The sequence below is a fragment of the Pocillopora damicornis genome, chromosome 10 (assembly GCF_964200805.1).
Source record: "Pocillopora damicornis chromosome 10, jaPocDami1.2, whole genome shotgun sequence".
Classification (NCBI taxonomy): domain Eukaryota; kingdom Metazoa; phylum Cnidaria; class Anthozoa; order Scleractinia; family Pocilloporidae; genus Pocillopora; species Pocillopora damicornis.
The window spans coordinates 19,660,437-19,686,959 of record NC_142679.1 but is presented as its reverse complement, the minus strand read 5'-3'; the positions used below and the strand labels follow the sequence as shown (position 1 = coordinate 19,686,959).

Below are 26,523 nucleotides of genomic sequence, written 5' to 3'. Positions count from 1 at the left end.
CTGACAAAGAAGCTAGGGAACGCGTCTGATGCATTTAAAGTCCTTCCTGTTATAACATATATTCTGGCTCGGTATTTTTTTTTTTTTGCTTTTAATTTTTGTTATTGGAACTTAGATTTAAAGCCTGTCTTAAAGGATAGTATCAGCCAGGACAGGAAAATCAAACGATATTGTCAAAGTATATTAAAATTTAAGTTCTTACCTTTGTTTGAGACTCTATTGAGCAACCTTGTGTAAATTCTTCCACTCGATTCATCTCCATCGCCACGGATTTTGCCGACATGAATGAAAGGCCTCGTGCTAGAAACTTCTAGTCAAATCTGGCAAGTAAACAGTGACACTAACTCTTTGGGAAATTTCTGTAAAAGGCTCTTATAAACTGAAAAGGAAATCAATTTTTTTATTGTGACGTTACTCGTTCTCCACTTCTTCCTTTCCACTAAACCTTGTGTACAAAAGAAGAAAATGCATAGATCTAGAGATTGCTTCTGTTCTTTGACAGAGCCTACAATTCACAGCAAATAGAGGCTGGGTATTCTCAGCCAGAAAAGGGATGGAAAATCAAACGCACACACCAAGCCAAAAGGAACCTCGTCGCGCGCTAGACTTATCGTTAAAGCTCATTCAGCTCTTCCTCTGAATTTCTAAACCCCTCCCCCTCGAAAAAAATCAAAGTGCTCTGTGAGCAAACTCGTGAATTGACAGATGCCTTACATGTTTTTTTGAATCATGTTTAATGTTATCTGGTTTAGGGAATTTTGTGGTTGATTGTCATATTTAGAGTACGAGCAGTAGTTCAGTGTTCGCTAATGTAGCAAAGAAACAAAGTAACGTTGGGGTAAGAAGGCATTACGATTGAAATGATCATGCTGTTACATTTGACAATGGTGGATGATGTGTTTTAAACATATATCATTTTTGTTTCCGGTTCAAAAGAAAAGGTTGGAAGTAAATGTGGGTGAAAAGTGAAATTTACTGTCTATCATTGCAAATATTGGAAAATCAAGGCAATACTTGCTTAATGAAAATATCAGTGATTCCCTCTTTATCAAATGAGACAAACGGGAACGAGTTTTGAGTGATATAACTAAGCCCAGACTGTCACCGTCATTTTGGATTTCCGCCTGGGTAGATTTTGGTCACGTGCTAAGCAACGTATAATCAAGAACAAGATAGAATTTAATTCCAGGCCTATTCATCAATTTTGTGTTATATAACTTTCGCATTTTAGTACGTAATATTTATTTTGAATCTTCAAATTGTCTTGAAACCATCACCCATACTTGGATATTGACGATACTGAGAATCCCAAGTTACCGCCATGGAACAATTCAAGATAATTTTCGTCTTCATAGATAATACAGTAAAGCCTTCCCCTTTCGCACCCACTTCATGTTTTTCTGGCGCAATTTTAATGAATGAATAAGACAGGTCACAATCATGTATCTTCAATTTCCAGTTTCGATTGATGTTTAATTGTAGAGAAGAGTGTCAGTGTACGGCGATAGATTAAGCATCGACCAGCGGGTATATATTTTATCCATTGAGCATGCGCAGGTAAATGGCCGCTCGCTCGCATCTTAAGTTTTCTTCATGCCTTCTTCTTTTTGTCACTCATGTATGGGCAAGATAACTTTTTGAACCAGCATATGAATGCAATTTCACGAAAATATTTCCAGAGCAAAAGTATGACTACAGCTCTTTTTTTTACTATGATTTTATTCTTCGCTAGCCGTTTCTTTGATTTTTTTGTTTGTTTATTTTTCCAGCTGAAATCCATTCTGTTTGTATTGAGACAACATTATGAAGTATAGAATTCCATTTATTTTTTCTGTTTTCGGTTTATTTATCTATTCTCATGCGTTCATTTAATTTCAATTACATTTGTTTTTATTGACTTTCGCCGATCTTCTTTTCATTCTTATCATCTGACCAGATCGTGGTTTAGATGCTTAATTCAAGTAAAACAAAATGAGTACAAGGAGATTGTTGTTGGAGACTGTTAACACATTCATACTAGTTGCCTATGTTGTCAAACAACATTAAGTCGAAACGGATCGGTTATTTAAACTAAGTTTAGCTGTTTTTTAACAAAACAGTGTCCTAAGCCATCTTCAATTTGGCCGAAAGTTTTATCTGAACATTTATTTCTGCGAACAGTGTCAAGAAGACCGAAAGCTAATAGTGAAAGGGCATTTATGTAATTAAATCAACCTTCTTATAGAGAATGCCTGAGGCCCCGTGATTGCGTAAAACCGCGGTTTGCGTCAGACCTCGTGTAATTAACCAGCCCCGAGACTCGAAATTCTCAGGTAATGTCTTAACACCACTCCCAAGTTTTCAATTTGCCGAGGTATTTTTTGTGGTTTGTCAGCCTTGAGACAAAAATAAAAACAAAAAATCTGGAACGGTGTTTTTTCGCAATTTTGTTTTCAAGTTAAATGCTAATATTTTTTTTGTTTTAATCATTCAGTACTCTAATCGAAATTTCGAGAAGCAATGGATAAATACGAATTGCAAACATTTCTTCATATTCACATCAGAGGAGGTGCATGGCAAGTGGCGCTGTTGTTTATGGATGAACTACAACACGTAAACTGTCATGGGACTGGTGTCATGAAGTGTGGGAGGAGAACGAGGAGATGTTAAGTATACCGTTGTACAGTTTGACGTCAGGCATATTGAAGGCCTGGCCAATAGAGTACAACCCTGGTTTGGTAACGCTGAGTAAAACGATCACGAACAGGGACTGGAAAGTTACCAGATTAATCCTCTCTAGCAGTCGGATATCTGATGAAGGTTTGAAGAACTTGAGTACAGTGCTTACTCAGAGTGAACTTTACAGCTTGACACCGTATGGCACTGGTTTACAAAGTCAAGGATTAGAACACCTGTGTGAAGCACCGATCAGTAGTGACTGCAATTCAACAAGCTTAAACGTCGGTGACAATTGGTTAGGAGATGAAGAAATAATCCACTTGTGTAACGCGCTCATCAGTGTTAACTGCAAATTAACCAATTCGACCGTCACAGGGACTTTCTTTCAAAAAACAGGATTAAAACACTTGTTTGATGCACCGATCAGCCCTAACATCAAGTCAGTTAAACGTCAGTTGCAATAGGCTAGGAAAAAGTTGTGGTTATTCATCGTGGTGAATAACAATAAAAGCTGGGTTTTTTCGTTTGTCTCACACGTGACTACATCGTGAGATAAACGAAAAAACTTAGCTTTTATTGATAGAATTATTGTTTAACGCTTGCTTTTTGATTGAATAAATGATCGACTCTCCATAAGTTGTCGATCAAACTGTGTATTCTAAACGACTCTCGGTTTGGCAGACAAAACGTCGCCATCAACAGTTGATGGCATTGTTAGACAAACCATTATTAAACTTTCATTGATCTTTTGTTCATGTTAGGTTCCTTTCAGAAAGAAGGTTAAAATACAGTAGAAAGTCTTTTTCTGGAAGCGTAGATGCAATTCTGTGTTAGAGATCCGTAGGATGCAAAGAATATTGAATTATATTTTTATAAAGTATTTGATGAATATGTTTGTTTCCTGGAAGACAAAATTTCAAACATTTTCCGTGAACTAGTGACGTACAAATATGATAATAATATGTTTGTTTAATTTTAATAGCAGACGATATTTTTTGTTAGTCGTTTCAGAGATATCGTGTAACAGCTCAAGTGAAAGTGCTCTCCTTTGTTGTTTACTTAGCTATTTCTCTGAGGCAGATTTACGTGTTGTAAAAACTATTGTATGCTCTTTTCAATTAGTTTCATCAGACTTAACCTCGGAAATCATTAAGACAAAGTTTGTACCCTAACTTATGATTTTTCAGCTTAACTGATGATTTTATCAAGAACAGAATTAAGTAATACTCTTCAAATTACTTTTGGTACGAGATGATTTTACGGGTAGTGCAGTTTATGTGATAGTATAATCCTTTTTCTAATCATTAATTCTAATCAACAGCATGAAAAGTTGTTGTCTTAGAAGTTACAACTCGCAAAAAAATATATTCTACATACATATTTAATTAAATATGGAAAAAAAGTTTTGAAGGCAGGAGATTTTGTACTTTATTACTTTATATTTATAACAAGTTTTGATTCGGACCAAAAATTTGATTTGGACCAATTGAGAATCAAGCTATTGGCTGGCGGGGGGTACTTATCTACACAGCGATATGTGCCGCCAAAAAGGATAGGGTGTCTTAAAAAAATTTAGTCTGCTACAGGTTTGAACCACCACGATCTTAAAGTGAGTTTGATACGGAAACTACGAGAGTGAATGAACACATTTCCCTTCAACTCCAAAGGAATGAGAGAGAAAGAGGAGAAATCAAAGTCCGCAATCTGAGCATAATTTTCCAGCTCAATTTTATCTGCCAATTCTTGACTTCTGCATTGATACAAAGCTCAATCCATTTTAGACACTTGTCAAATTCTTACTTAAAGCGTGTAAGTTATTAAAGGACCAGTCATTCGCCTGGGGGTGAGGTGGGGATGGAGGATTATGGGAGATGATTTGGTTTTCAGGGGGAGTGGAGGGGGGGGGGGGTCAATCGTTGCTAACAGAGCATAAAGTAGGGAATATAGAGAATTGACTACCAATGAAGTGTTTGTGCAAAATATTACAGAGCCTTAGGGGGGATTAGGTAACTTTTATTGTAACAACCATATTCAAATTCCTCCGACACCCCCAAAGGTAATGAACAATGACCAGTCCCGAAGATTCGTATAGACTGATAACTGTTCATTAAGTCTGAGACTCAAAGCTCTATCAAAGACAAAAGACTTACATGTCGGAGAGCTCCTGTTTACCAGCGACTCTGTCCTGGTTGCTACTGATACTGATAACATTAAGCAAATTGTAGATCACCTAGTGATTAGTGATCTACCATAAATATTGCCTCAAAACCAGGACCTCTGTAAAACCCACGGAGTCTGGCTAGTCTAACCAGTCAGACTGATCAGACTAGTTAGACGAGTTTAGCTAGTCTGACTAGTTTAGCTAGTCTGACTAGTCTAACTAGTCTAACTAGTGGAACTAGTCTAATTAGTCTGACTAGTCTAGTATTAGTCCGATCACCTTACATATTGATCAGTGGGAAAAACCGAAAAGCACCAAGTCTGTTACATACTTGAGCATGTCACCATTGTCAATTCATAAAAAAAATGGAACTTATGGTGCTTTTGTTTTGGTTTAACAGATTGCAACTAATAGACCTTTTTTTGATCATTGCACACATAGGCTAACCCCACTGACCCCATTTTCATCGATCAGTGCTGCTAACCAGGTTCATTCTGTAATAACTATATAATAAGAGGCGAATTACGTTAATTTTAGTAGCTTCTTCGAACTTTGTCAGATATCATTTAATCAGCATGAAGAAAATTCAATCAAATGGAAAAGAGAATGGCTTTATTCACAGAATTCAATTGTTATAACATAAATACCGTCATTATGAATGTTCGTGTCCAACTTATTTCACTGTCAAATAATGGAAAGCGATCTTCGTTTATTCACCATTTCACAGGTTACCATTATTCGTTTATTCACCATTTCACAGGTTTATTTGGAACCAACATAATGACCTGCTCCCAGTTGGCTTGTAAGCTCAGTTGGTAGAGCGCTGAACCGGTATCGCAGAGGTCATGGGTTCAAATCCCATACAGGCCTGAATTTTTTACAGGTCTTATTTTCACTACTGCTCCATTAGTGTTCATTACAGCGAAGATCACTTTCATATTCATGTCCTTATCCGCAGTTTAAATATATGACTTTCATATACTCACAGTTGCTCAATCTCCCGTTTGATAAAAATATATTACTCCGTTAGCAGTAAACTCCAGATTGAGTGAAAGCAGTGCACTGTCCGCTGGTACCACAATCGCATCCAGAAAAGAAATAATAATTCAAATAACTACAATGTGAACCTAATTAAGGCAGGCACTCCTCCTCCCTAAAACAGGAGAGTGCTGTGTAACCTGATTCCAGAGAACGGCAAAATCAAGGAGTCTCGCTGTGGCTCATAATAGGGAGAGTGAGCTGACGTTTACGGCAAATGGCCATGAGTAGACTTCTTAGCGTCCGCCTTCAGCCGTTGTTCAACAATTTTAAAATATTTAAGGTAACTGCTAACAAGAGGTTTTTTCTACCCTCCTGGATGGAGCGTTGAATTAAGAATAATGAGGAAAGGGAAAAAATCAGTTCAGAGATCATTTTTACCGTCTACTGTCTCCGTCGACGCCTTGCTCACAGTCTTTTATTCTATGCACAGTCCGATGAACAAAGCTTGCCAGTTTTACCGATAAGTGCGTTCAGTCAGTTTCGTTTCTTAACACTGTTTGTCATCGATTTATAGCAGTGTTAGCAGTCTTAGAATATTTCACATTTTTAAAAGACAAATGATTGAATTCCTTGGGCTTTTGTTTTGGTTTAACAGACTGCAAAGAATCCTCAATCTTTTTATTCTCTGCACAGTTCATCGTCGACAATTTTTGTAATTACTGACTCTACACTGACTAAAAGCCTGATTACAGGAGCTGGGCTGGCACGATTTTTCCGAGATCTCAGCAACATCGTTTGATACAACAAAGAAAAACCTCGTCATTACAGTCACATGAGCCAGCCCGATTAGCCGGGATCCCGGTATCGCGATAGAAAGGGTTTGGGGGATCACATGATTTTCGGGGGGGGGGGGGTGTGGTGGGGAATCAGTCGTCTCTAACAGAGTATAAAAAGGGACCATAGAAAATCGGATCATACAAATATTACAGTAGCTTAGCAGGAAATCAAGTAAATTTAGTCGCGACACAATTTAAATCCTTCAGCCTTCCCCCTCCCCTTTGCAAGCGTCCGAGTTCAAATGTATACTTTGCTTTAAGGATATAGCAAAAGATTATGAATGATTTTTGGTATAGAGTAGGAGGAGGACGATCTTCCACGCGGTTTCTGCTTGCATTTGTAAACAGTGTCACGTTCGTCGAAAAAGGTTGGATCATTTGCCGCAAAATCTCAAGGTTTTTACAGATTTCTTTAAGAGATAGTTACGCTGCAAGCGTGAAGAGCGACTCTTTTCTCAGTCCAAAGAATCGCTGCAAGGAACAACTAGTTTTAATTTAGCTTCGTAGCGCCGTTCGCAAAATGACCGAAAGTTGAAGGCGGACAATCCCCTTGGCCTAAGAACATTAAGATAGTGCACCTGGTCTTCCGTGAGAGCTTTAACGCGCGGCACAATAAATATAGTGACCGGTTTCTTCTAGAGAAGAGGGGCCATCGATCACTGGCGCTGCTTCATACATAACAGATCTCCATAGTCAGTTGGTAACGAAACGGAGATATCTTCACCTTAGAAAAAGATATCTATGGCTTTTTACTGTTCTTCTTGAAATGTCTCTGTCCCAAAAGTCGCACAAACTTGCCTTAAAACCTCGTCGTAAATCGCTGTTGTCTGAAAAGTTGACCATGAGAGCATTTTGTTCACCTCGTCAGTTAGTATGAATAAATTACCGACTGCAGCAAGTCAGAATTGACGAAAGAATCGGCAAAAGGGGTTAACCAATAAAAAGATATTATATGTTTTCTTTTCTGATGTAAATGTCTCTTTTATTTCAATAAATTTGAAGAGCTGGCGATCACGAGAGTGAAGGCGATTGAACCATTTCCTGTTGAAGGTTTTAAAATAGCAGTATTGTAATGCACATCACGTGATGAACAGCCTTGCCATATTTGGATATTTGGATATCTGGTTCACCTTCGCATTTCTGCTGAAGATTACGAAACTTGACTACTTTTGTCATGTTCAGTGAAGATTCAGGAGCTTCACTCATCAGTTCTTGAAACTTCGATTTCTAAGCCGGTAAGTTTCATCACTTCTTATTCTGTCTCAAGAAATCGAATGGAACGCTCAGACGATTTTTGCAAAGTACTTTGCATTAATACAATAGTCTTAATGCTTGTCTGTTCAAACTGCTAATATTACAATCGATAAATTCACCTATTTCTCAAAACTCTTAAAAAATTTTGTTCTTGAACAATTTTAAAGGTCAAAAACTGATTTTAAACGAAAAATAGATCGAGAAAAGTGAAATTAAGGGTGATTCACTTTGAGCACAATATGCCCACGTTCTCTCGCTGCAACTGACTGCGTTGCAACAGAAGATTCTTTTTTCTTAGACTAAGTTGAGAAGTTATGCATTGCTTCCTCAATACAGTAGAACCTTGCTAACTCCAACCTGATCAACTCGAGTTCCCCGCTAACTCGAACAATATCGATTGGGTTTGAACTAGGTTAACTTGAAGTAATTTTACTTCTCGGCACAAATTTACCCTGATATCTTGATTTTCGTCAAATTGTCAGAACATAACTGATTGACACGTCTCAACCTTTAATCGCGATCGATTTGAACGCGGGACCATGTGTGTAAACGTTACACATTTAATTAAACTAAGAACACGTAAAAGTTCTTAAAAGTGACTGTTGTTTGTGCGAGAATGGAATATAGTGTACATGATTCGTAATTAATATCGACAGTATGGTTGAAATTTAACACCAATCCCGATAACTCGAACTTCGCTAACTTGAGCCGGTCTAGCTTCCCTTAAGAGTTCAAATACAGGGATTCTACTGTAAGTTGGTAACTAAAACAGTAGGTAGAAGTGTGAAATTACACGGTTATTTTATTCATGATTACGAACGTAAGTTATATGCTCTGCTGGGTCGAGTAAACAAATTGCAAACTAGATCTAACCATGCAGTGTTACTTTAAAAAAGGAATTTCAAATTACCATTCGATGCAAACTAAAAATAAGAAATCGAGTTCAGAAATGATTTCTGTAGACTAGTGCCGGCTACATTTGTTGTTTTTCAGACCAATTTCAAGATAAGACATTGATTTTTATGGCCTTCATGTGCCCAGTGATGCAGAAATCGAAGAAAAGAACGGTGAACCACTGTTTTATATGTGAAGTGTTGCATTTACAAATGTCTTTTCTTCCCTTCAAATGTTTTAGATTACAATTTTGATCTTATGAGATAACTCCATAACTTGTGAAAATGACGAACTGTATGAACTTTAATTTTTTATTAGAATTCGAACATTCTAGGAAACGTTAATTAATCGTATTCATTTGACGTCAGTCGAAGAATGTAGATTCAATTAAATTAGATTTTATTTTCACGCGAGGCCAGCGAGGGCGAAAAAACCTGACAAGTGACTGTTGTTCTCATAGCCCAGCAAACCCATTTTATAAGAAACTAATCTGGATTTGGTTGAAATAAGAATTAGTGGGCTTTTTGTTACATTTTTATTTGTTTGTCTCACTCCAGCTATTTGTTGTTGTGACGCATCCAGCGTCACACTCATTGTTTTATATGTCATCCCTATACACCCACCCTCGTACATTTAGATTTGACCTCTTTTCTGATATAAAATTACCTTTTGTTCCGATAAATTTGCATAGCTGGTGATCAAGTGAGTGAAAACGATCTATTGTATGAAGCATCTCCTGTTAATTACTTGACGTTTTAAAAATAGAAGCATTGTAAGGGACATCACGAGATGAACACACCTCCCTGCTTTGAAATCTTGTGTTCACCTTCGTGTTTCTGTCGATGACTGCTGACCTGAGCTTCTTTTTTCCTGTTCAATGAAAACTGAGGAGCTCGACTCATCAGCCCCTGAAACGTTTTAAGCTGGTAAGTTTCATCAATTCTCATTCTCTATCAAGAAATCGAAGGGAATGCTCGAACGATTTCGGAAAAGTACTTTGCATTAATCTAGAAGTCTGTTAAAGCCGAGAGATTTACTTTTTTCTCAAATCCTCTGAACATTTTGTTCTTTAGCAATTTTCAAGGGCAAGAACTGGTTTCTTATAAAAAATAGATCGGGAAAGTGAAATTCATAAGTTTTGCTTTGAACTAAATATGCTCACTGTTAACTTATTGCAACTGATTGCGTTACAATAGTAGATCCTGTTAATTTCGTAGAAAAGTTTTGTGGTTATTCATCGTGGTGAATAACAATTTAAGCTAAGGTTTTCGTTGCTCCCACGATGCAATCACGTGTGATGTAGATCGCGACGTTTCGACTGCATGCTGCTAGTCTTCTTCAGGCGATGAGGTCGACTGGTCATGCGTGATCTTATAAAGCATGATGCTCTGCTGTGATTAGTTGTTTTTCAACAGCTCTGATTGGTGCATTTCGATCCTTGCTGTTCACTCAGTGATTTGCTCCCTCGGCGGTCCGCTGTCGCACGGCTCTCCTGTTGTTGTGTTTTTGATTGTGGGCATCCACGCTTCTGGAATTTCTATTCCACTATCCCTGTTGATGTTGTTAGGATGAAGTCCTATATAAATTGCCTCTTTAACCCTGCGCGTGTAGTAATAAGGGTCACGATCAATAAACTTTACTTCGTTCCAGAGTGGCTTGTGTCCTGTGTTGTGGGCATGCTCTGAAACGGCAGAGGTCTCGGTACGGGCGAGTCGAATGTCTCGATCGTGCTCCTTAATTCTGTCATGCATAGGTCTTCCAGCCTCTCCGATGTACACCTTGCCGCATTCACAAGGAATCTTGTAAACTACGCCATCTTGTTTAGCCGGGTCGACAGCGTCTTTTGGTCGTACTAACTGAGATCTTAGCGTAGTCTCCGACTTGAAAACAGCGCGTACGCCTTGTTGTTGTAGGCAACAACAAGGCGTCTGTTCGGACAGACCTTTGACATAAAGTAAAACCGCAGTAGCTTTGAACTCGTCGGCGGGTTCGACACTGTTGTTTGGTTTTCCGGTCTCGGTAAGTTTCTGCAAGGAAGAAAAAAAAAAGAAGGTCCTGTGTTTAGACTCAATTGAGAAATTATGCATTGCTTCCTTAATACGGTAGAACCCTGCCTACTCGAACTCCGTTAACTCGAATTCCTTGCTGACATGAACAAGATCCGATATCCCTTGGATTTGACCCGATTTTCATAATAATTTACCATCAGCTAACTTGAACTTGGTTAACGCAAACTCTCAGTTAACCCGAACTAATTTTATATTCTCTTGGCTCAAATTTATTCTGATAGCTGGAACTTTTAATGTATACGTCATTCGATAAGCGTCATGATCAAAGTGTCATAACATTGCTGGTAAACACATCCCAACCTTTGATCCCGATTGATATGATCGTGATAACATGTAAGAAAACGTAGCACATTCTGCTAAACAAAGGTTTCCCAAAGTAACTGGAACAGTGGGTAGATGTATAAAATGATATGCATATTTCAATTATCATTGCGGATTATAACAAAGCTAGTAACTTGTCTAATTAAATTCAATTGCGTGAGCGTGCTTCATTTTCCTATTGTGCACGCTCATGACGTCAGCAAACAAATCCCTCGAGAAAAAAAATTTTCTCCGCGATTTTTTACTTTTGCTTTTCTTTTGAATGAGAGAATTTTGTATTCAATCAGAAAATAAAGTTCATTTACACGCATGAATTCACTTTTCAGTTTTTTGACCAATCTAAGACAAGATCGTTTACAGCGTAGCGAAATGTTTTCCTGAAACAAACTTGTCAACGCGCTGAAGCGTAGCAGAGGGAATATTAACCCTTTTACAACATTTAAACCATCGGGTTAAAAATGTTATAAAACAACTGGTTCATACGTCAGCTGTGCGTTCATCGAGATATGAAGCACTTGGGAAGTTTGCAGAGCACTCAAGAAGCTAGAGTTCTCTCCAAACTTCCTAAGTGCTTCATATCTCGATGAACGCACGCTGACGTATGAACCAATTGTTAAATTTAAGTTACATGCTCTGCCAGGTCGAGTAAATTAAATAACAAACAATATCTCATAAGAGCTACTTTATAGAAGGACTCTTAAATTACTGCTTGATTCCTGTTGTTTAATGTCAGCTATCAATTATTGGTTTTCAAACAATTTTTTGCTGTTTGGGCTTTTCTGATTATGGCCTTGATATGGCTCGTGATGCGGAGATGGAAAAAAAGAATGGCAACTCATTTTGTTAAACGTGACAAATTGCATATCTCCTATAGTTTTCTTCTTCCCTTACAATGCTTTAAATTTAAATTTGAATCTTATGAAATGACTCTCTATATTATTAAAATGACGTATTGCAGGCAGTTTTTCTCATTTGAATGCGATCATTCTAGGAAATGTAAATCGTGTTGGCGCCGTGCTAAGTCAGTCTGCGTATCCTCGGTCATTTCCTCGATCTTAAAGATAGGAAAACGAGGAGGTTTGATGAGAAAGAAATGGCAAATTCGAGTGAATCCCCCAATACTAGTATTCCTATTGCACATGATTTGAGAAAAGACCTTGAGAGAAGGGAAAATAAGTGCATCTTAGCTACTTGTGGGATATGGAGAGACTTTCCTTCGCTCGGCGGCAAGTTCGTTGGTACCGGAAGCCTCGTACAGGGCCTCTTTATCAACTTTGAAGAAAAAATTCATCTGGTCACAAGCAACAAGGTTATTTCATCTAAAGATTTAAGTTGCTACTCCTTGTATTTCAAGAAATCAAGAGACCGAGAAAAAGAAGCAAAGAAACTTGTTAAAATGGTGTCTGAAAAAATGATCTTCAAATCAGGCCTTGCAATTGTGCCTATTGACCCCGAGAAACTTGGCATCATTAGAAAATATACTTCCGGTTTGTTGAAACACCGTCCATTTACCATACCCACTGAAGTAAAGAAAGACTTAAGAAATGATAAATTATACTGTCACATCGTTGAAGAATCTGGAAAGTCATTTGCCATAAGTCCATACCAGGTGAAAGGGATCGCAGACGAAGAAACATATGTCACTGACCTCAATTCCATTGCGCTAGCCTTTGCAGCAGTTATCGAAAAGGTCTTGGAGCTCCAATTACCATCGCAGTCAAAGATGAGGCATTTGCTGTGGGTGCCATTACTCTTGGCAACAACGAGCAGCTTTCTTTTGTTCTGTTTTCACAGATTGATAGGACACGGGCAATTTCAGGTTAGTAAGTCATCTTTAAGATCTTGAACGTTACCAGCAATATATGCAATTTATTTATCCTGTTCATTATCTTTGGAAATCTAAATTAATTTCCACAAAGGAGCTGGCCTATACTCTTAGAAACATTTGTTGGGGCATCTTTGCCTTCCTTGCCCCTCTCAATCTTAGTTTGAAAGATGGCATAGGCACATGATTGGCAATTGACAGCATTGGAAGGAGGAGAGGAGCAGAAGAACATCATGGACGTTTATCTGGAGAAGCGTCTCAGCTAATTGTGCCTAGGAGTGCATTGTATTGCTGTTTAGTCTCGTCCATCGTGGTAACTCTCTCAGAGTAAAATATATTAAAGTTAACATGGTAACCAGGTGGACAATCAGACATGGTTTGATGCTACTCTGATTTATAGATTTAATGAATGTACCCGAAGAAGTTACAATTCATAGACCCAACGTTTTGACACTCCTGTCCAGTGCCTTCATCTGGGGTGATCTAAACGCTGCAACAAGAACTCTTTTTATACGATCACTAATTAGCTTCCTTTTTCCTGGCGAGGTGTAAATAGGCGTCAGCAGGTAAGCCACCATCATCACGATTTAAAGGAGCATGACCAGAGTTAATATGCCAAACTTCCGTCGTTGAGGAATCTGGAAAGTCATTTGCTTTAAGACCATACCAGGTGAAAGGGATCATAGACAAAGAAACATATCTCGCTGAGCACGATTCCACAAAGATAGAAAGCGTTAGCTTAAATCGTGATGATGGCGGCTTACTTCCTGACGCCTATTTACACCTCGTCAGAAAAAAGGCAGCTAATTAGTGATCGTATAAAAGGACCTCTTGTTGCAGCGTTTAGATCACCCCTGATGAAGACACCAGACAGGAGTGTCGAAACGTTGGGTGTATGAATTGTAACTTCTTCGGTTACATCATTAAATCTGTAAACCAGAGAAGCATCAAACCATGTCTCTCAGAATAGTTCTTATGCATGATAACATTATTAACTGAAAATTCATCCCGTGGCCTTATTTGTGCTGCAGTATGCATGATTCTTTGTCACTTTATTATTGTTTTCAAGTGGCTACTCTTTTAATTTTAATGCTTTGGGAATACTTTCCAATTGAAATGCACATGTCTGCTCCTGTGAAGCAGTCTGACAGAAGTTAGAATTGCCTATTTATTCCAGATAGGCAACAACCAATCAAGGAACCCTCTTTGAATTGTCCTTTTCTCTCGTTCAATGTGTCTTAATTTATTCAAGATTGCAATATATCTTTGGTGAGGGTCTATTGGAGATTCATCAGAGTTTCAGTTTGCTTTTGATAGTAAAATTAAGAAGAGCTCTATTTTTGGGACAACTAACTGTAGACAAATAATTAAGATTTTCTCTCTGTTAGAGGAACAGCAGTAAACATGGTCTCTTCTGCAATGGTGGTTTGGTCTCTTCACGCAACATTCTCTCTCTCTCAAAAGAGGAAAAAAAAAAAAAAAAGGTGGGAATGCGGGGTGTTGTGTGACGAGGCCAAACAACAGCTGCCAGGGAGACAACAGTAAGCGTGGCACCGATGCATTTTATTCTACCTAGAGATATTTTGACAATAGAGAAAAAAAGACCTCAAAATGCCAGTGTGAGATTCAGATAAACTAGGTTTCTATTTTCTTTCTCTTATGGTGAAGTAATGTTACATTTTTGTTCATTTGAAAGTCATGCTCTTTTTCAGTTGCAAAAATGAAAACATTAGGTACACAAAGTGTCCCATCTCAACCCACCCAGCCAGAAAAAATACTTCTTGCATGCTAGGCATGCCTATGTCTCCCTTTAACTAAGTTTGTTTAGATATCTCCATATTTGAAACTGTACTATTTTGATCATTTAGAATTTTTATTCTACTATGGAATAAGATAAAGATGCAAAAGAAATTGAAACTGAAGCAAGATACATATATATACTATATGTGATAATCATTTTCATTTCATCAAAATCTTGTTGGTGTCAGTTCTGTTTGATTGGTGTTGCCTTAATATAATGTTCTAGCATTTTAATGGTTAAATACACTGTAGGTAAGAGGTGAAAAAACTTGTTATATCAAGATTAAATTTGAATGTTATCATTTAACAGATGATGAATTGAATATTTATGTTGATGTGGATGGCTTAAAAACTGGAGAACAGAATGTGCAGACTGACATGTTGGCAACAGGGTCTGCCAGACGCCACGAGGTTCAGCAGCCTGGGGTATCTGCCAAATCAGCTAAACCTAAAGGCGTTTCTCATCTACAGACAGAAGATGTTCGGATTCGACAACAGCATATCTTTCTATCCATTATAGAAGATTTTCGCCAATCCACAAAGCCAAAGTCCATTAAAGATTTCCAATTTTTGAGGGAATACGCAAAAGAAATGAAGCTCATAATTACTGATTTCTCTTTAGGATGTTTGGTGATAACGGTGAAGTGTGAATCTTTAATGATCTTGGAGGAGTTATGGAGAGATTACTTATCTGGTCATCTCGGCAAAGTGGTTCAAAATTGTTTTGTAACTGAAATGATCTTGAAGGAACTGAACCCGGCTGAGCTGAGGCTGATAACAATAATGGACGTAGAAGAGTACAATGCATGCAAAATGTTCTTTGAGAAAGATGCACATAGAGGTTAGTAGAGAGAAAGTAACAAGGCCTGGTCCTATCGTAAATATTTGCAAATTGTTTTGAATGAAATGAGTATGGTAGGGTACATCAGGAAGGGGTGGATCCAGTATTTTTCAAGATTGATGGAATTTGTCTTGCAAATAAACTTATTCTGACTACAGTATGTAAACCACGAAGTAATAAACATAGACAAATCAGGAAGTAATTTGTTTGCAAGGCATTTCGAGTGATGTTTTTTTCTTTTCAAACATCTCTCCCCAGTAACGTGTTATGTTTCCTAGTAAGACATCTTGCTCAATATTTTCCTCTCCATAGGGTTGTATTTGTCTTTACTTAGTTAATTAAATTACATGTATACATTTATCAAAGATTAATTGGCGAGACTTTTGTTGGAGGGGCTATGAAAGAAGATTTTAATAGTTTTTGTATGTTGGGTTTTTTTAAAATAGTTTGAGGTGTGTTCACGGTTTAAAATGTTTGTCTTCTTGTAAATCTGATTTTAGATGCTTTATCCTCTGAATTATACTCCACAAGTTCCATCAGTGAAAGTCCACAAAAAAGAGAACAATGGGAGAAAAGTGAACAGAAGACAAAGATTATGGAGACAGCAAAATTGGAAGGTGAAAAGGGAATTAAAAAACTCGTATTTAATGTAATTAAGTTATTATGGAAAGCTGTTGTGAAGAGTAATATCAATTATGTGACACGTATTTGAAGAATTATATAGCTCAGTGCAATAATGTGGCATCACTAAATTAATATAATTGTACACAGCTCCACTAATGAGAACAAAACATTTGAAGGGAGGCTGTGAATGCTAATCTCTCTCTGCATTTTTTACCCTCAGGTACTTCACCTCTCACTGTAGTACCTACCACTGATCATGGAAAAGAACTAGAAGAACCTTGGGGAAGGAAAGGTGAACTTATTTTTAAAGTTAATGTAATTGAAACATGGTGCTCAGCTATTAATCCAAGGGGAAAGTAGTTGTATTCTATCGAAAGCTATTGGCTATTTAAGGTTCTTCATGTTGGTTGAGTTTTCACTTTGTTATTGGGGGAAAAAACCCACTCTAAGTTGATTTAGTTGATCTACTCTTTAAACTGATTTCAAACCACTTTGAAATGTATAAAAAGATATGGGACTTACTACTTTCAGTTGTTTTTGCTGACTCAGTGAAGTCCGGCATAGGTTCCAGTTTGGGTTCAGTTCCCCCTGACATGGGCCAAAAAAAAGAAAAGGAAAATAATATGGCAAATCACTGACTTTTTGTTTTGATGTGTTGACATTAAGAGAAGAGGAACAAATCATAGATGCATAAATTGGCCAAAAAAGTTGTAGGAGTGAAGCTAAGAAACTTCAGGAAAAAAAAGGAGAAATGAATAAAAGAACCGGACTGTGGTTTAAGTCATCTTTTAAAATAGAAATCAATAAATTATTATACACATGCAGACTGAATACTTTTTCAGTTGTTCTCGACAGTTTTCTTTTTTCCGTTTTAAAGCATCTTTGTTCAAATAAGGGCAACCTACTTTTACTTTTGAAAAAGTAAAAATCAAGCATTTTCAACACAAGGTAATCATCACCCGGGTGATTAAATATTTTAGCCATGTAAGAAGCTCAATGGCATTCAATGTTTTGATATTTTTCCAGTAAATACTTTTAAGAGAAATTATTTCCTATATGAGATATTAACCTTTTTCTGTCTTTACTTTCATCCATAAATACTGTTAAATGTTCTCAGCTATTATTCAGCAACTTCGGTGTATTGTTATTCGGTAGAATCAGCTAAAGCGTCCGTTTGTAATCAGTTGCCTCATTCTTAATGCAAACCCAGGCGTGAATGTTTATTTCATAGCTTTATCATCGGTGAACATGCTATTCTCGAAAACTGGTTCATTCATCGCGCCATTTATACAAAAACTTGTAAGTTCTACTAGCTTATTTTAATGGTGTTGTGTTTCAGTATGGTTACCTGTCACGACTACGCCTTGTTCTTACCCATATCCATATTTTTATTGGAAACCGGATTTGCTTCTCGTTTAATATTTGTAAAATCATCGAGCGATGTTCACCAAATTGCCCATAAAAGGGAAGGGAAAAATTAAATGCAGGATACATTTAGTTCAAGTTTGTATAAGACTCGCAGACGCGTGCAATTGGACAAAACATCATTACGGCGATGCTTTTGTCAGTCAACACGGTAATCAAGGACTTTTGGAAAATTGGTGGCTCCTGAAGCAGCCGTTTTTTCATTAAAAGAAGCTGTTACTAGGCTCTTCCTTCGCGTTGGACTACAGTAGAAATAACTTTTCGGAGGTGGCTAATGTATTTACAGCACTCAGCAGCAGTCCCAGAGTCCCTGAACCGATGGATGCCCGCGACAAGTTCGTCCTTGTTACTTGGCTTGACAACGCGACGCAAGCGAATGTTTTCAGTTCGTGTCAGGGGAGCTTTAAATGATTCATGTCCGGGCTTTCAGCAGGGGTAGGCCAGTATTTAATGTTATTATCTTCGAATTTTCGTCTTTGACATTGCGATTTACTATAACTTGACCTTTCATTGTAGTAATATATTGCGCTCCGCAACCAAACAAATCATCACGTGCGATGAGAAATGAAACTGTTTACATTTCTGTGCGTAAACGCTGAAGCGAGCGCCGATTGCAATAAATAAAATGAAACATCATTCACAATCTTAAACGTTATTGCTTCTGATCCTCATCGAAGGTGATCGAGGTAAGTTCAAAGTTTCGAGGAAATCATCACCAGCGATGCGAACACCAAATAGTTCACATTCCGCTGCGTAAACATTCAAGGGAACGCTAATTGCAGTGAAGAAATTGAGAGGCAATATTAGTGAGTATTTGCTTCGTTACTCGTTTAATTATACGCGTATTTCGATGATTTTCGATGCAAGTGACATTTTCGTTCCCAACTGATTTATGCACAACTAAAATCAAGCAAATCTACTGCTACTGTTCGTTCTTCGATAAATTCGCGAACTGATGCGACATGCGTCAGTGTAACATTATAGCTTTTTTTCCGTTGTCGACTCGTGGAATTCTCAAACCTAAAAGCTCTTTGTTTTACACAACGATGAAACAAAAAAGGAAATTTATAACACTGAATAACAAAGGCACACGAGTCGCGCTTTTTTTTCGACCGTGCGCGCAAGACAATCGTATATGCGCGTCTGACTACCCTGAGTCTGAGCGTACGTAATTCGTCTGCGCAGTTAGCATATACGCAAGCGGTACTGTAAAATTTTTTGCAACTCCTGCAACTCCTGCTTATGCAGCCCTCTACTGCAGTAATTATTAACAATTGCTATGCTAACTGGAGGCCTTATACATCAGTTATATTCCTCCATTGGCACCCAGCACTTAGATGGAGACTGTTTTCACGAGTGGTAAATCCTAACAACCCAGCCATCAGCCGTCATGTAGTGAAGAGGAAACCTCCCATTGCACTAGAAAATAAAAATTGTGGAAGAAAAGAAACAAAATACTGGGGAAAAGTGAATTCTTCTTAGTGCATCTTAAAAAAATATCTGGCTTCTTAGGATAAGCTCTTTCTGGTCCCGGAAACTTTCAAATTTTGCTACATATGCAAAATTACAGGTACTGTTTCATGTTATGCACAGCTTACGTGGTGCACGCGTGCAGTGGTTTAGATCTGCACAAGTGTCAAGTGCGCGGTATTGTATTGGATACTACTCCGGCTTTTTATCAGATTGCCAAGGCGTTTTTAATTGTATCCATTTACACCCTTTAGTTTGTTAAGGCACTGCAAACTTTATTCTCCGGGTCAAAGCCATAACTCAGTGTACACATGCAGTTTGTAACTTGGATTTTGTTACTTGAACGTTGAAGAGCCTTTGTGGAAGCTACCTTAGAGTTACAATAATCACATGTGCTACCTGACGTTATTAACTTTACTTTATACTATCGCTGGCCATGCCTGTGTGTAATATAAAGAGAATCCTGTGTTGGGATTGACTATCCAAGCTGCCCCCTTGGGATTTCCCGCTTAGATCCCACACAAGGAAAACGCTGTGCTAAGGCGACTTACGAATCTCGGTGATGGAGGTGGAAAAAAGGGACAGAAGACTGTCAAAACAAAGACATCATGAATGACTCGTGTGGCTTTATTGTGCTACAAACACAATTGGCTTTCTTTCCGTGCTCCTGAAATAAACAAGTCATTCTTGATTCTTAATAAAGCGAAATCCTTTTGTATTCTTATGGACCTCGAGTTCGTCTTGGTCCACAAAAATACAAGAAAAAGAACTCGGCCAATATTCAGCCATCTTGACCTCATGCTTGGTTAACAAAACACACACACACACACACGCATACGCACACAGGCACACACACATATATATGTATAGAATTGCTAAGTCAGTAAACCTTAGTACATGTAGGAGGGTCTCAATGTAGCTAACCATTAACCGTAAAATGGCAAAAAAAAAATAACCGTTAGGCATAAAAATCGACAAATTTCAACTGTCAGTCGTCAAAATGGTCAACTGAAAAAAATTTTCATTTAACTTCTTATCAGATTTTTTCAAGATTTTCATTGGAGGGGCTATGAAAGAAAAAGTTTTTAGTTTTTACACGTTGGGTGTTTTTAAAAATAGTTTGAGGTATGTTTATGGTTCAAAATGTTTGTCCTCTTGTAAATCTGATTTTAGATGCTTTATCCTCTGAATTACACTCCACAAGTTCAACCACTGAAAGTCCACAAAAAAAAGAACAATGGGAAAAAAGTGACCAGAAGGCAAAGATTATGGAGACAGTGAAATTGGAAGGTGAAAAGGGAATTCTTAAGTTAAATGGAAAACTGTTGTGAACAGTAATAACGATTATGTGATAAATGTTTGAAGAATTATCTCAGTGCAATGATGTGGCATCAATTAATTAATATAATTGTACACAGTTCCAGTTATGAGAACCAAACATCTGAAGAGAGGCTGTGAATGCTAATCTATCTCTGGATTTTTTACCTTTACGCTGTATGTGGAAATATAGAAACCTTAATGTAAAAGACTAAAGGCAGTTACATATAGAAACACTGCTAGATTGCATGGTTTATTTCTATAAATGTTTTGGTATGGTTAAACTAGCAGTTATAGTTCCCTTCCATCCTTGTAGATACATGCCGTGAAATGATACATGTCTTGAAATAATTAAAAACATTGCATGACTCATTCAACATGGTGTACCATAGGATTAACAGAGGTGTAGAGGGGGTCCAGGTTTTGACCAAGATATTCAACCAATTGTTTCATGACAAAGCTCATGCTGTCTATGTATACAGTGATAATCTGCAACTAGAAGTGATTTGTTTTCAAGAAATTTCCTATTATATTTTCCTTTCTGTCTGGTTGTATTCATCTTTGGCTCCAAATATAAATAAAATAAAACAAACTAAAATAAAAATTGGCAAGATTTTAGTTGAAAGAGCTATAAAAGGAAATGTTACCTGTATTTGTGTCTGGGGTTTTTATAAAAATGATTTGAGGTGTGTTGTATGGTTTTAAATGTCAGTATTTAGCGGTTACCTGATTATTTGTTTTCTTTAAAATCTGATTTTAGGTGCCTCATCTTCTGAATTTCACTCCATAAGTTCACCCAGTGAAAGTCCACAAAATCAAGGAGAGCTGAAAAAATGGAAACAGAAGACAAAGATTGATGAGAAAGGTGAAAACAAAATTAAAAGACATATTAAGTTGTTAAGGAAAGTTGTTGTGAATAGTAAAAACAATTTATTATTTGACAAAGCTTTGAAGAATTATCTCAATGCAGTAATGTGGCATTAGTAATATTTTAAGAGTACAACTTATGGGGAACAACTTACAGTGTATCTGCAGAGAGGCTGTGAATGCTAATCTCTCCCTGTGCTGGTGTTGTGTTACAGTATGGTTACCTGTCACAACAATGTCTTGTTCTTACTCAGAAGCAAATTTTTTATCAGAAACCGGATTTGCTTCTTGTTTTAATATTTGTTAAATCATCGATTGACATTCACCAAACTGCTCGAAAAAGGGAAGGGAAACATTAAATGGATCATGTCTAAAAGTAAACACGAGTGACCACCAGTAACCACTAGTAAAAAAGCGAAAAAAAATTAATCATTAACTAAAATAAAAATAATTGATTAGATAAGAAAAATATTACAGGGATTTTTATGGGAAATATTAAAGGAAAAAGAATTGTAGGAAAAAGAACTGTAGGGCTGATTTAGACAACCAAAAAAAAAGTATTTCAAGCTTTCTGAATGACTAATAAAAAATATATATTTAATATAATCAATATATTAATTTAATCAATAGATCCTTAGAACATTTTTAAGAGTTATTTTTTTCGAAAAATGATTCGATTGCGTTACTTCAGTCGACGGCCTAAAGGTCAAACTATGAATGAAGCGTTGACAACTAGACTTTACTTATTACAGAATACAAGGAAAAAATCACATTCGAACTTAACAGAAATTTAGATCTTGACATAAGCTTTCTTTAAAACTTACAATAAAATCACGTGTCATGCACAGTCAAGAAATGATTCGAAAAACGGAAACATCGAAGCATTTACCTTTTTTCCTTTAATTCGGGTTTTTATTGAATGAGGGCTACAGTTCTTTAACGTTTAATATATTCCATTAAATTCACTGCCATATTTTTCTTATTATTGTTTTTATTTTGGTTAATGATTAACTTTTTCCCGCTTTTTCACTCATGGTCATTCGTGGTCATTCATGGTCACTCATGCGTACTTTTACACATGATCGTCAAAGTTGCAATTGTTTATTGTAGCGGAGCTCGCAGAGCGTAGCCCCATAATTATACAAAATAGTAGTAACCCATCAAGCCGAAATCATTTTGATGTACGACCGTACGACCGACCGTACAAGGTGCTACTTTTAGCATGCGCGGCCAACAGTACCACGGGCACTATCTTATAATCAGTCCTCTACACGGACACGGAGAAGTTGCGAATGAAAATCCACTAATATTACCACGCACTTTATCCATAGTAGGGGCTTAAGTTTTGTTGAAGAGACGTGCGGGAAAAAAAATGCGAGCTCCGCTTTTAGGCTTGCCTAAATATATATATATAATAAGGTCACGTGTGAATGAGTCAGGAATGCGATATATGCTGCACAACATCGATGTATGACATCCAAAATCGATGTATTCCAGGTGAAATTGATTTATTTTATTTTAAGACTAGTATTCTAACGCATAACAATAACGTAATTGAACAAAACATTAATGTATCCATGTTCGATATTTTGTCCGTAAAAGAACCTCATACCTGATATGTGATATGTTATCTTAACACTCTACCAAAAAGAAATTTGATCAGGGCGCTACAGTCTGAAAAACCATCTCTATTACCGTAAAAATATTTTCTAAGGCTATCCTTTACTTTGCTTATCCGTTATGTCCTCGATAGTAACAACCTTGTTCGAAGCCACTATCGGTTTGCTAGTCAACAAAGGCAGAGATAAGGCCGCGGAGATTCTGAAAGACGGCGATGTAACAGATCAAAAATTCCACTCCTTGATCGTCCGTGAAATAGATGACATCAGATCAAAGTTGAACGCGTCATCGGGAAAAGATTTGGAGGCGAGTATCTGTTTTTTTAAGGAGGGAATCGAGGTGTTGTATAAAGTGTTTGACATAGTCAAGTCTAGAAACGAGCGTGGTGCGGCAACAACACAAGTAGCTCGCGATGATACATTTTCTCTTGTTGAAGGAATCACAAGGTTAGAGCTTACTGGCCTGGACGAGTCTGCTACAAGAATGCTTTCCGCTGCAAAGAAAAGATTCAGAAATGCTCGATTGGGAGCAACGTTGGCCTTTAAAAACGAAGGCCTCAAAACATCTGACCGCATTCTGGCCATAAAGTATCGAATAATGGCAACGATATTGGAAACAGTAGACAATCCCGCTGATGCACTGGTACCATGTAGAGTGTGTGTAGACGAACTTAACAGTCTGTCAGCAGTACAGAATAGCTTTGACGTTGAGCTCAAGACAGGCTTTCAGAAAGTGAGGGGTTTAGTTGGTAAAGAGAAAAGAAGGGAAATAATTTTCAATGTTTGTCATGTGAATCGCGTGATCTTTGATATCACGCTCGCATTGGAGAGACTTGAACTCAGCCCAAGTGTTAATATTGGAGAAAATAAAGTTATTCCATTGTGTGACGCGAGAGTAAAAGACTTCCTACTCAGAAATGGTAAAGATTATTGTTGTGTTCCACCAAAGCCATTTGGTCAGGGGGTAAAGGGGAACACAAGCTGAAGCACCCGATGGCTATCGCTACAAACTCCAGCGCAGAATTTATTATAACAGACTTGCATCATGTGAAGGTGTTTGACAACAGCGGCAATTTTGTGAAACAATCGAGTCTCTCTACCGATGAAGCAAATCGAACATTTGCTTTTGAAGTCGCCACAGACAACATCTTCGTGCTGATTGAACTGGAGAAGCCTCGGAGTGAGTTATCTTATTGGGTTTATAAACTTACTAAAACCGCTGACCTGCATCACGCGTTTCGTCTGAGGGGAGAAGGCTGGTACAGCGGACTGTCAGTCAGTGATAAAGGGAAAGTGGTGACCTTGCGGGGAGCGAATACAGTGGAGGAATATGACACTGATGGAGAGTTTGTTCGCAGTTTTGGACAAGGAATAATAAGTTCAGCGCGGGATATTATTAGAGTGGTTTAGCAAGAGGACGGGAACGTCATTTGAGAACGGCGCGCGCAGCAAAAATGCCGAGAAGAAACTGGGTCGAGAACGCCGTCGCGTTGTGTTGAAAAGTGATTTAGCAAGGGAAACGTGCAGCAAATTCTTGTTCTAGAATATCAATTAACTATCGGTAAAATTCTCGTCGTAAATTGCTAGTTAATCAGCTACAATTTAGGGCAACGAAATTAATGCTACTGTATACCACTTGTCAAACGCAGGCGGGGACGACTACGGCACGAGTTACTCGCTAGGACTTTGTTTGGATAGCAAATGAGGTGAATTTCGAAATTCTACTTTGACTTAAACAAAATTTGGTAGGGTAGTTTTATATTAATTTCTGTAGAACTTAGCCCATTAAATGTGTTTTTGTGAAATTTATGTAATTGTCGTCATCTTTTCATGCGAGTTGTTTTCGTGAGAACGGCTTTCGTGATCTCTGTATTGCGATTCCTTTGTGGCTTCCCATATCATAGATCATGGCGAGTGGTGGTTTAAGCTCTGTCCGCGATGCTTTGTTAACAGCCAGCTTCTATGATATTATCGACGATGACGAATTTGTTCTTCTATATGACGCCTATTCGTCAAAACCTATTTTCCCATACTGGAAATTCCCCAGATTCAGTGTAGACGAGTGGAGCGATGTGGAGTGCAAGACTGAGCTTAGATTTGCGAAGAAACATCTGCCTGAATTATGTGAATGTTTAGGAATTCCTGAAAAAATTACATGCGTGCAAAGAACAGTATGTGGTGGGATGGAGGGCCTGTGCATTTTATTGAAGAGGTTGGCATACCCTTGTAGATACACAGACATGGTACCCCGCTTTGGCAGGAATCCGACTGAGCTTTGCTTAATCTTCAACACTATGATCGATTTTATCTACGATAATCATAACCATCGACTTCGCAGCTGGGATCAGTTCTTTTTACAGCCTAACCAGCTGTACAGCTATGCAGAGGCTGTGCACCGTCTTGGTGCTCCATTAGGCAATTGTTTTGGATTTATTGATGGTACTGTGCGTGGAATAGCGAGGCCACAAGAAAACCAAAGGGTTATGTACAATGGCCACAAGAGAATACATTCCATAAAATTTCAGAGTGTTGTCATCCCAAACGGACTAATTGCAAACCTTCATGGCCCCTTTGAAGGTAAAAGACACGGCAGCACAATGCTCCAACAAACAGACATTCTCAATGAGCTTCGGAGGGTGGCATTTCATAATGGGCATCCTCTTTGTCTTTATGGTGATCCTGCATACCCGTTGGGTGTTCACCTTCAGGCCCCTTTTAAAAACATTCAACTCACTCCACAAATGGTTTTGTACAATGCGGCCATGAGTGAAGTAAGAGTTGCAATTGAGTGGCTTTTTGGTAATATTACAAACTATTTTAAGTTTATTGATTTTAAAAGCTAATTACAAATTAACTTGAGCTCAGTGGGGAAATTTTACATTGTTTGTGCCCTTTTGGAAAATGCATTGACCTGTCTGTATGGTAACATTGTGTCAGAAAAGTTTGAAGTTCAACCACCTTCTTTACAGGACTACTTCCAATAATCTGAATTTGTCTTATTTTGTATTTTGGCCAATAGAAGAGTTACACTTTTGATGTTGGAGGGTTAAAAATTTAAAGAAAGATTGTATTAGTAATCACTTGTACATTATTAACCTTTTTTTGGGATGGCTTTCTTTGAGTGCAATGTATTGTAGATCCAAATTTGTAAAATAAGCTGATGAGTGAGAAAAATATTTTCTTCAGTAGAAATAAACATCAGCACAACCTACATGTGTTGACATTTCTGTTTACACTTAATACTTTTGTGACATTTATGCAAATTTTTGTGCCATCATGGATTTAATCAATTAGTACACTTGCTAACTTAGGTCATGGAATTCCTTGAAAAGTAATGGAAATTTTCATAGCTCAAAAGTGTATTACCCCTGGCCCCTGGTTAATGCGTACCAATTACTTTATCTGGTAAACACAACATTTGTTTTATGATTGTAAACAGTGCTTTTTAATGATCAAGGTTGTAATTTTCTGTTTTATTCGTACAATGGGCTGCTGCCCAAAAATTTTGTTTAATAAATAAAGATAATCGAGATAAGTGGCCTTTACAATACAAAATATGCT

General features: G+C 37.6%; 4 protein-coding genes and 1 pseudogene across 4 annotated transcripts in view; 4 read left to right on the top strand and 1 right to left on the bottom strand.

Moving 5' to 3' along the window:
• LOC113669106 (uncharacterized) overlaps nt 1-26,523 on the top strand; it is a 388,759-nt gene that overhangs the window by 143,425 nt on the left and 218,811 nt on the right. The window lies entirely within an intron of this gene.
• Nucleotides 7,738-16,751, top strand: LOC149039299 (uncharacterized). The gene is made up of 5 exons (XM_089185240.1): nt 7,738-7,871; nt 12,166-12,993; nt 15,110-15,640; nt 16,141-16,257; nt 16,485-16,751. Exons 3-5 carry the CDS (start codon nt 15,178-15,180, stop codon nt 16,622-16,624), a joined length of 720 nt encoding a protein of 239 aa, XP_089041366.1. The 5' UTR covers nt 7,738-7,871; nt 12,166-12,993; nt 15,110-15,177; the 3' UTR covers nt 16,625-16,751.
• LOC149039298 (uncharacterized) lies at nt 9,684-16,948 on the bottom strand. The gene is made up of 2 exons (XM_089185239.1): nt 16,787-16,948; nt 9,684-10,811 (listed from the first exon to the last, which is right to left on the bottom strand). The coding sequence occupies exons 1-2, from the start codon at nt 16,946-16,948 to the stop codon at nt 10,230-10,232; spliced, it is 744 nt and encodes a 247-aa protein (XP_089041365.1). The 3' UTR covers nt 9,684-10,229.
• LOC149039297 (uncharacterized) lies at nt 22,793-24,771 on the top strand (annotated as a pseudogene).
• Nucleotides 24,870-26,523, top strand: part of LOC113676671 (uncharacterized) — a 1,843-nt gene continuing 189 nt past the window's right edge. The window contains exon 1 of the mRNA XM_027193359.2: nt 24,870-26,523. This exon is cut by the window's right edge and continues 189 nt beyond it. Within this exon, the coding sequence (XP_027049160.2) occupies nt 24,870-25,805 (936 nt within the window). The 3' untranslated portion in view covers nt 25,806-26,523.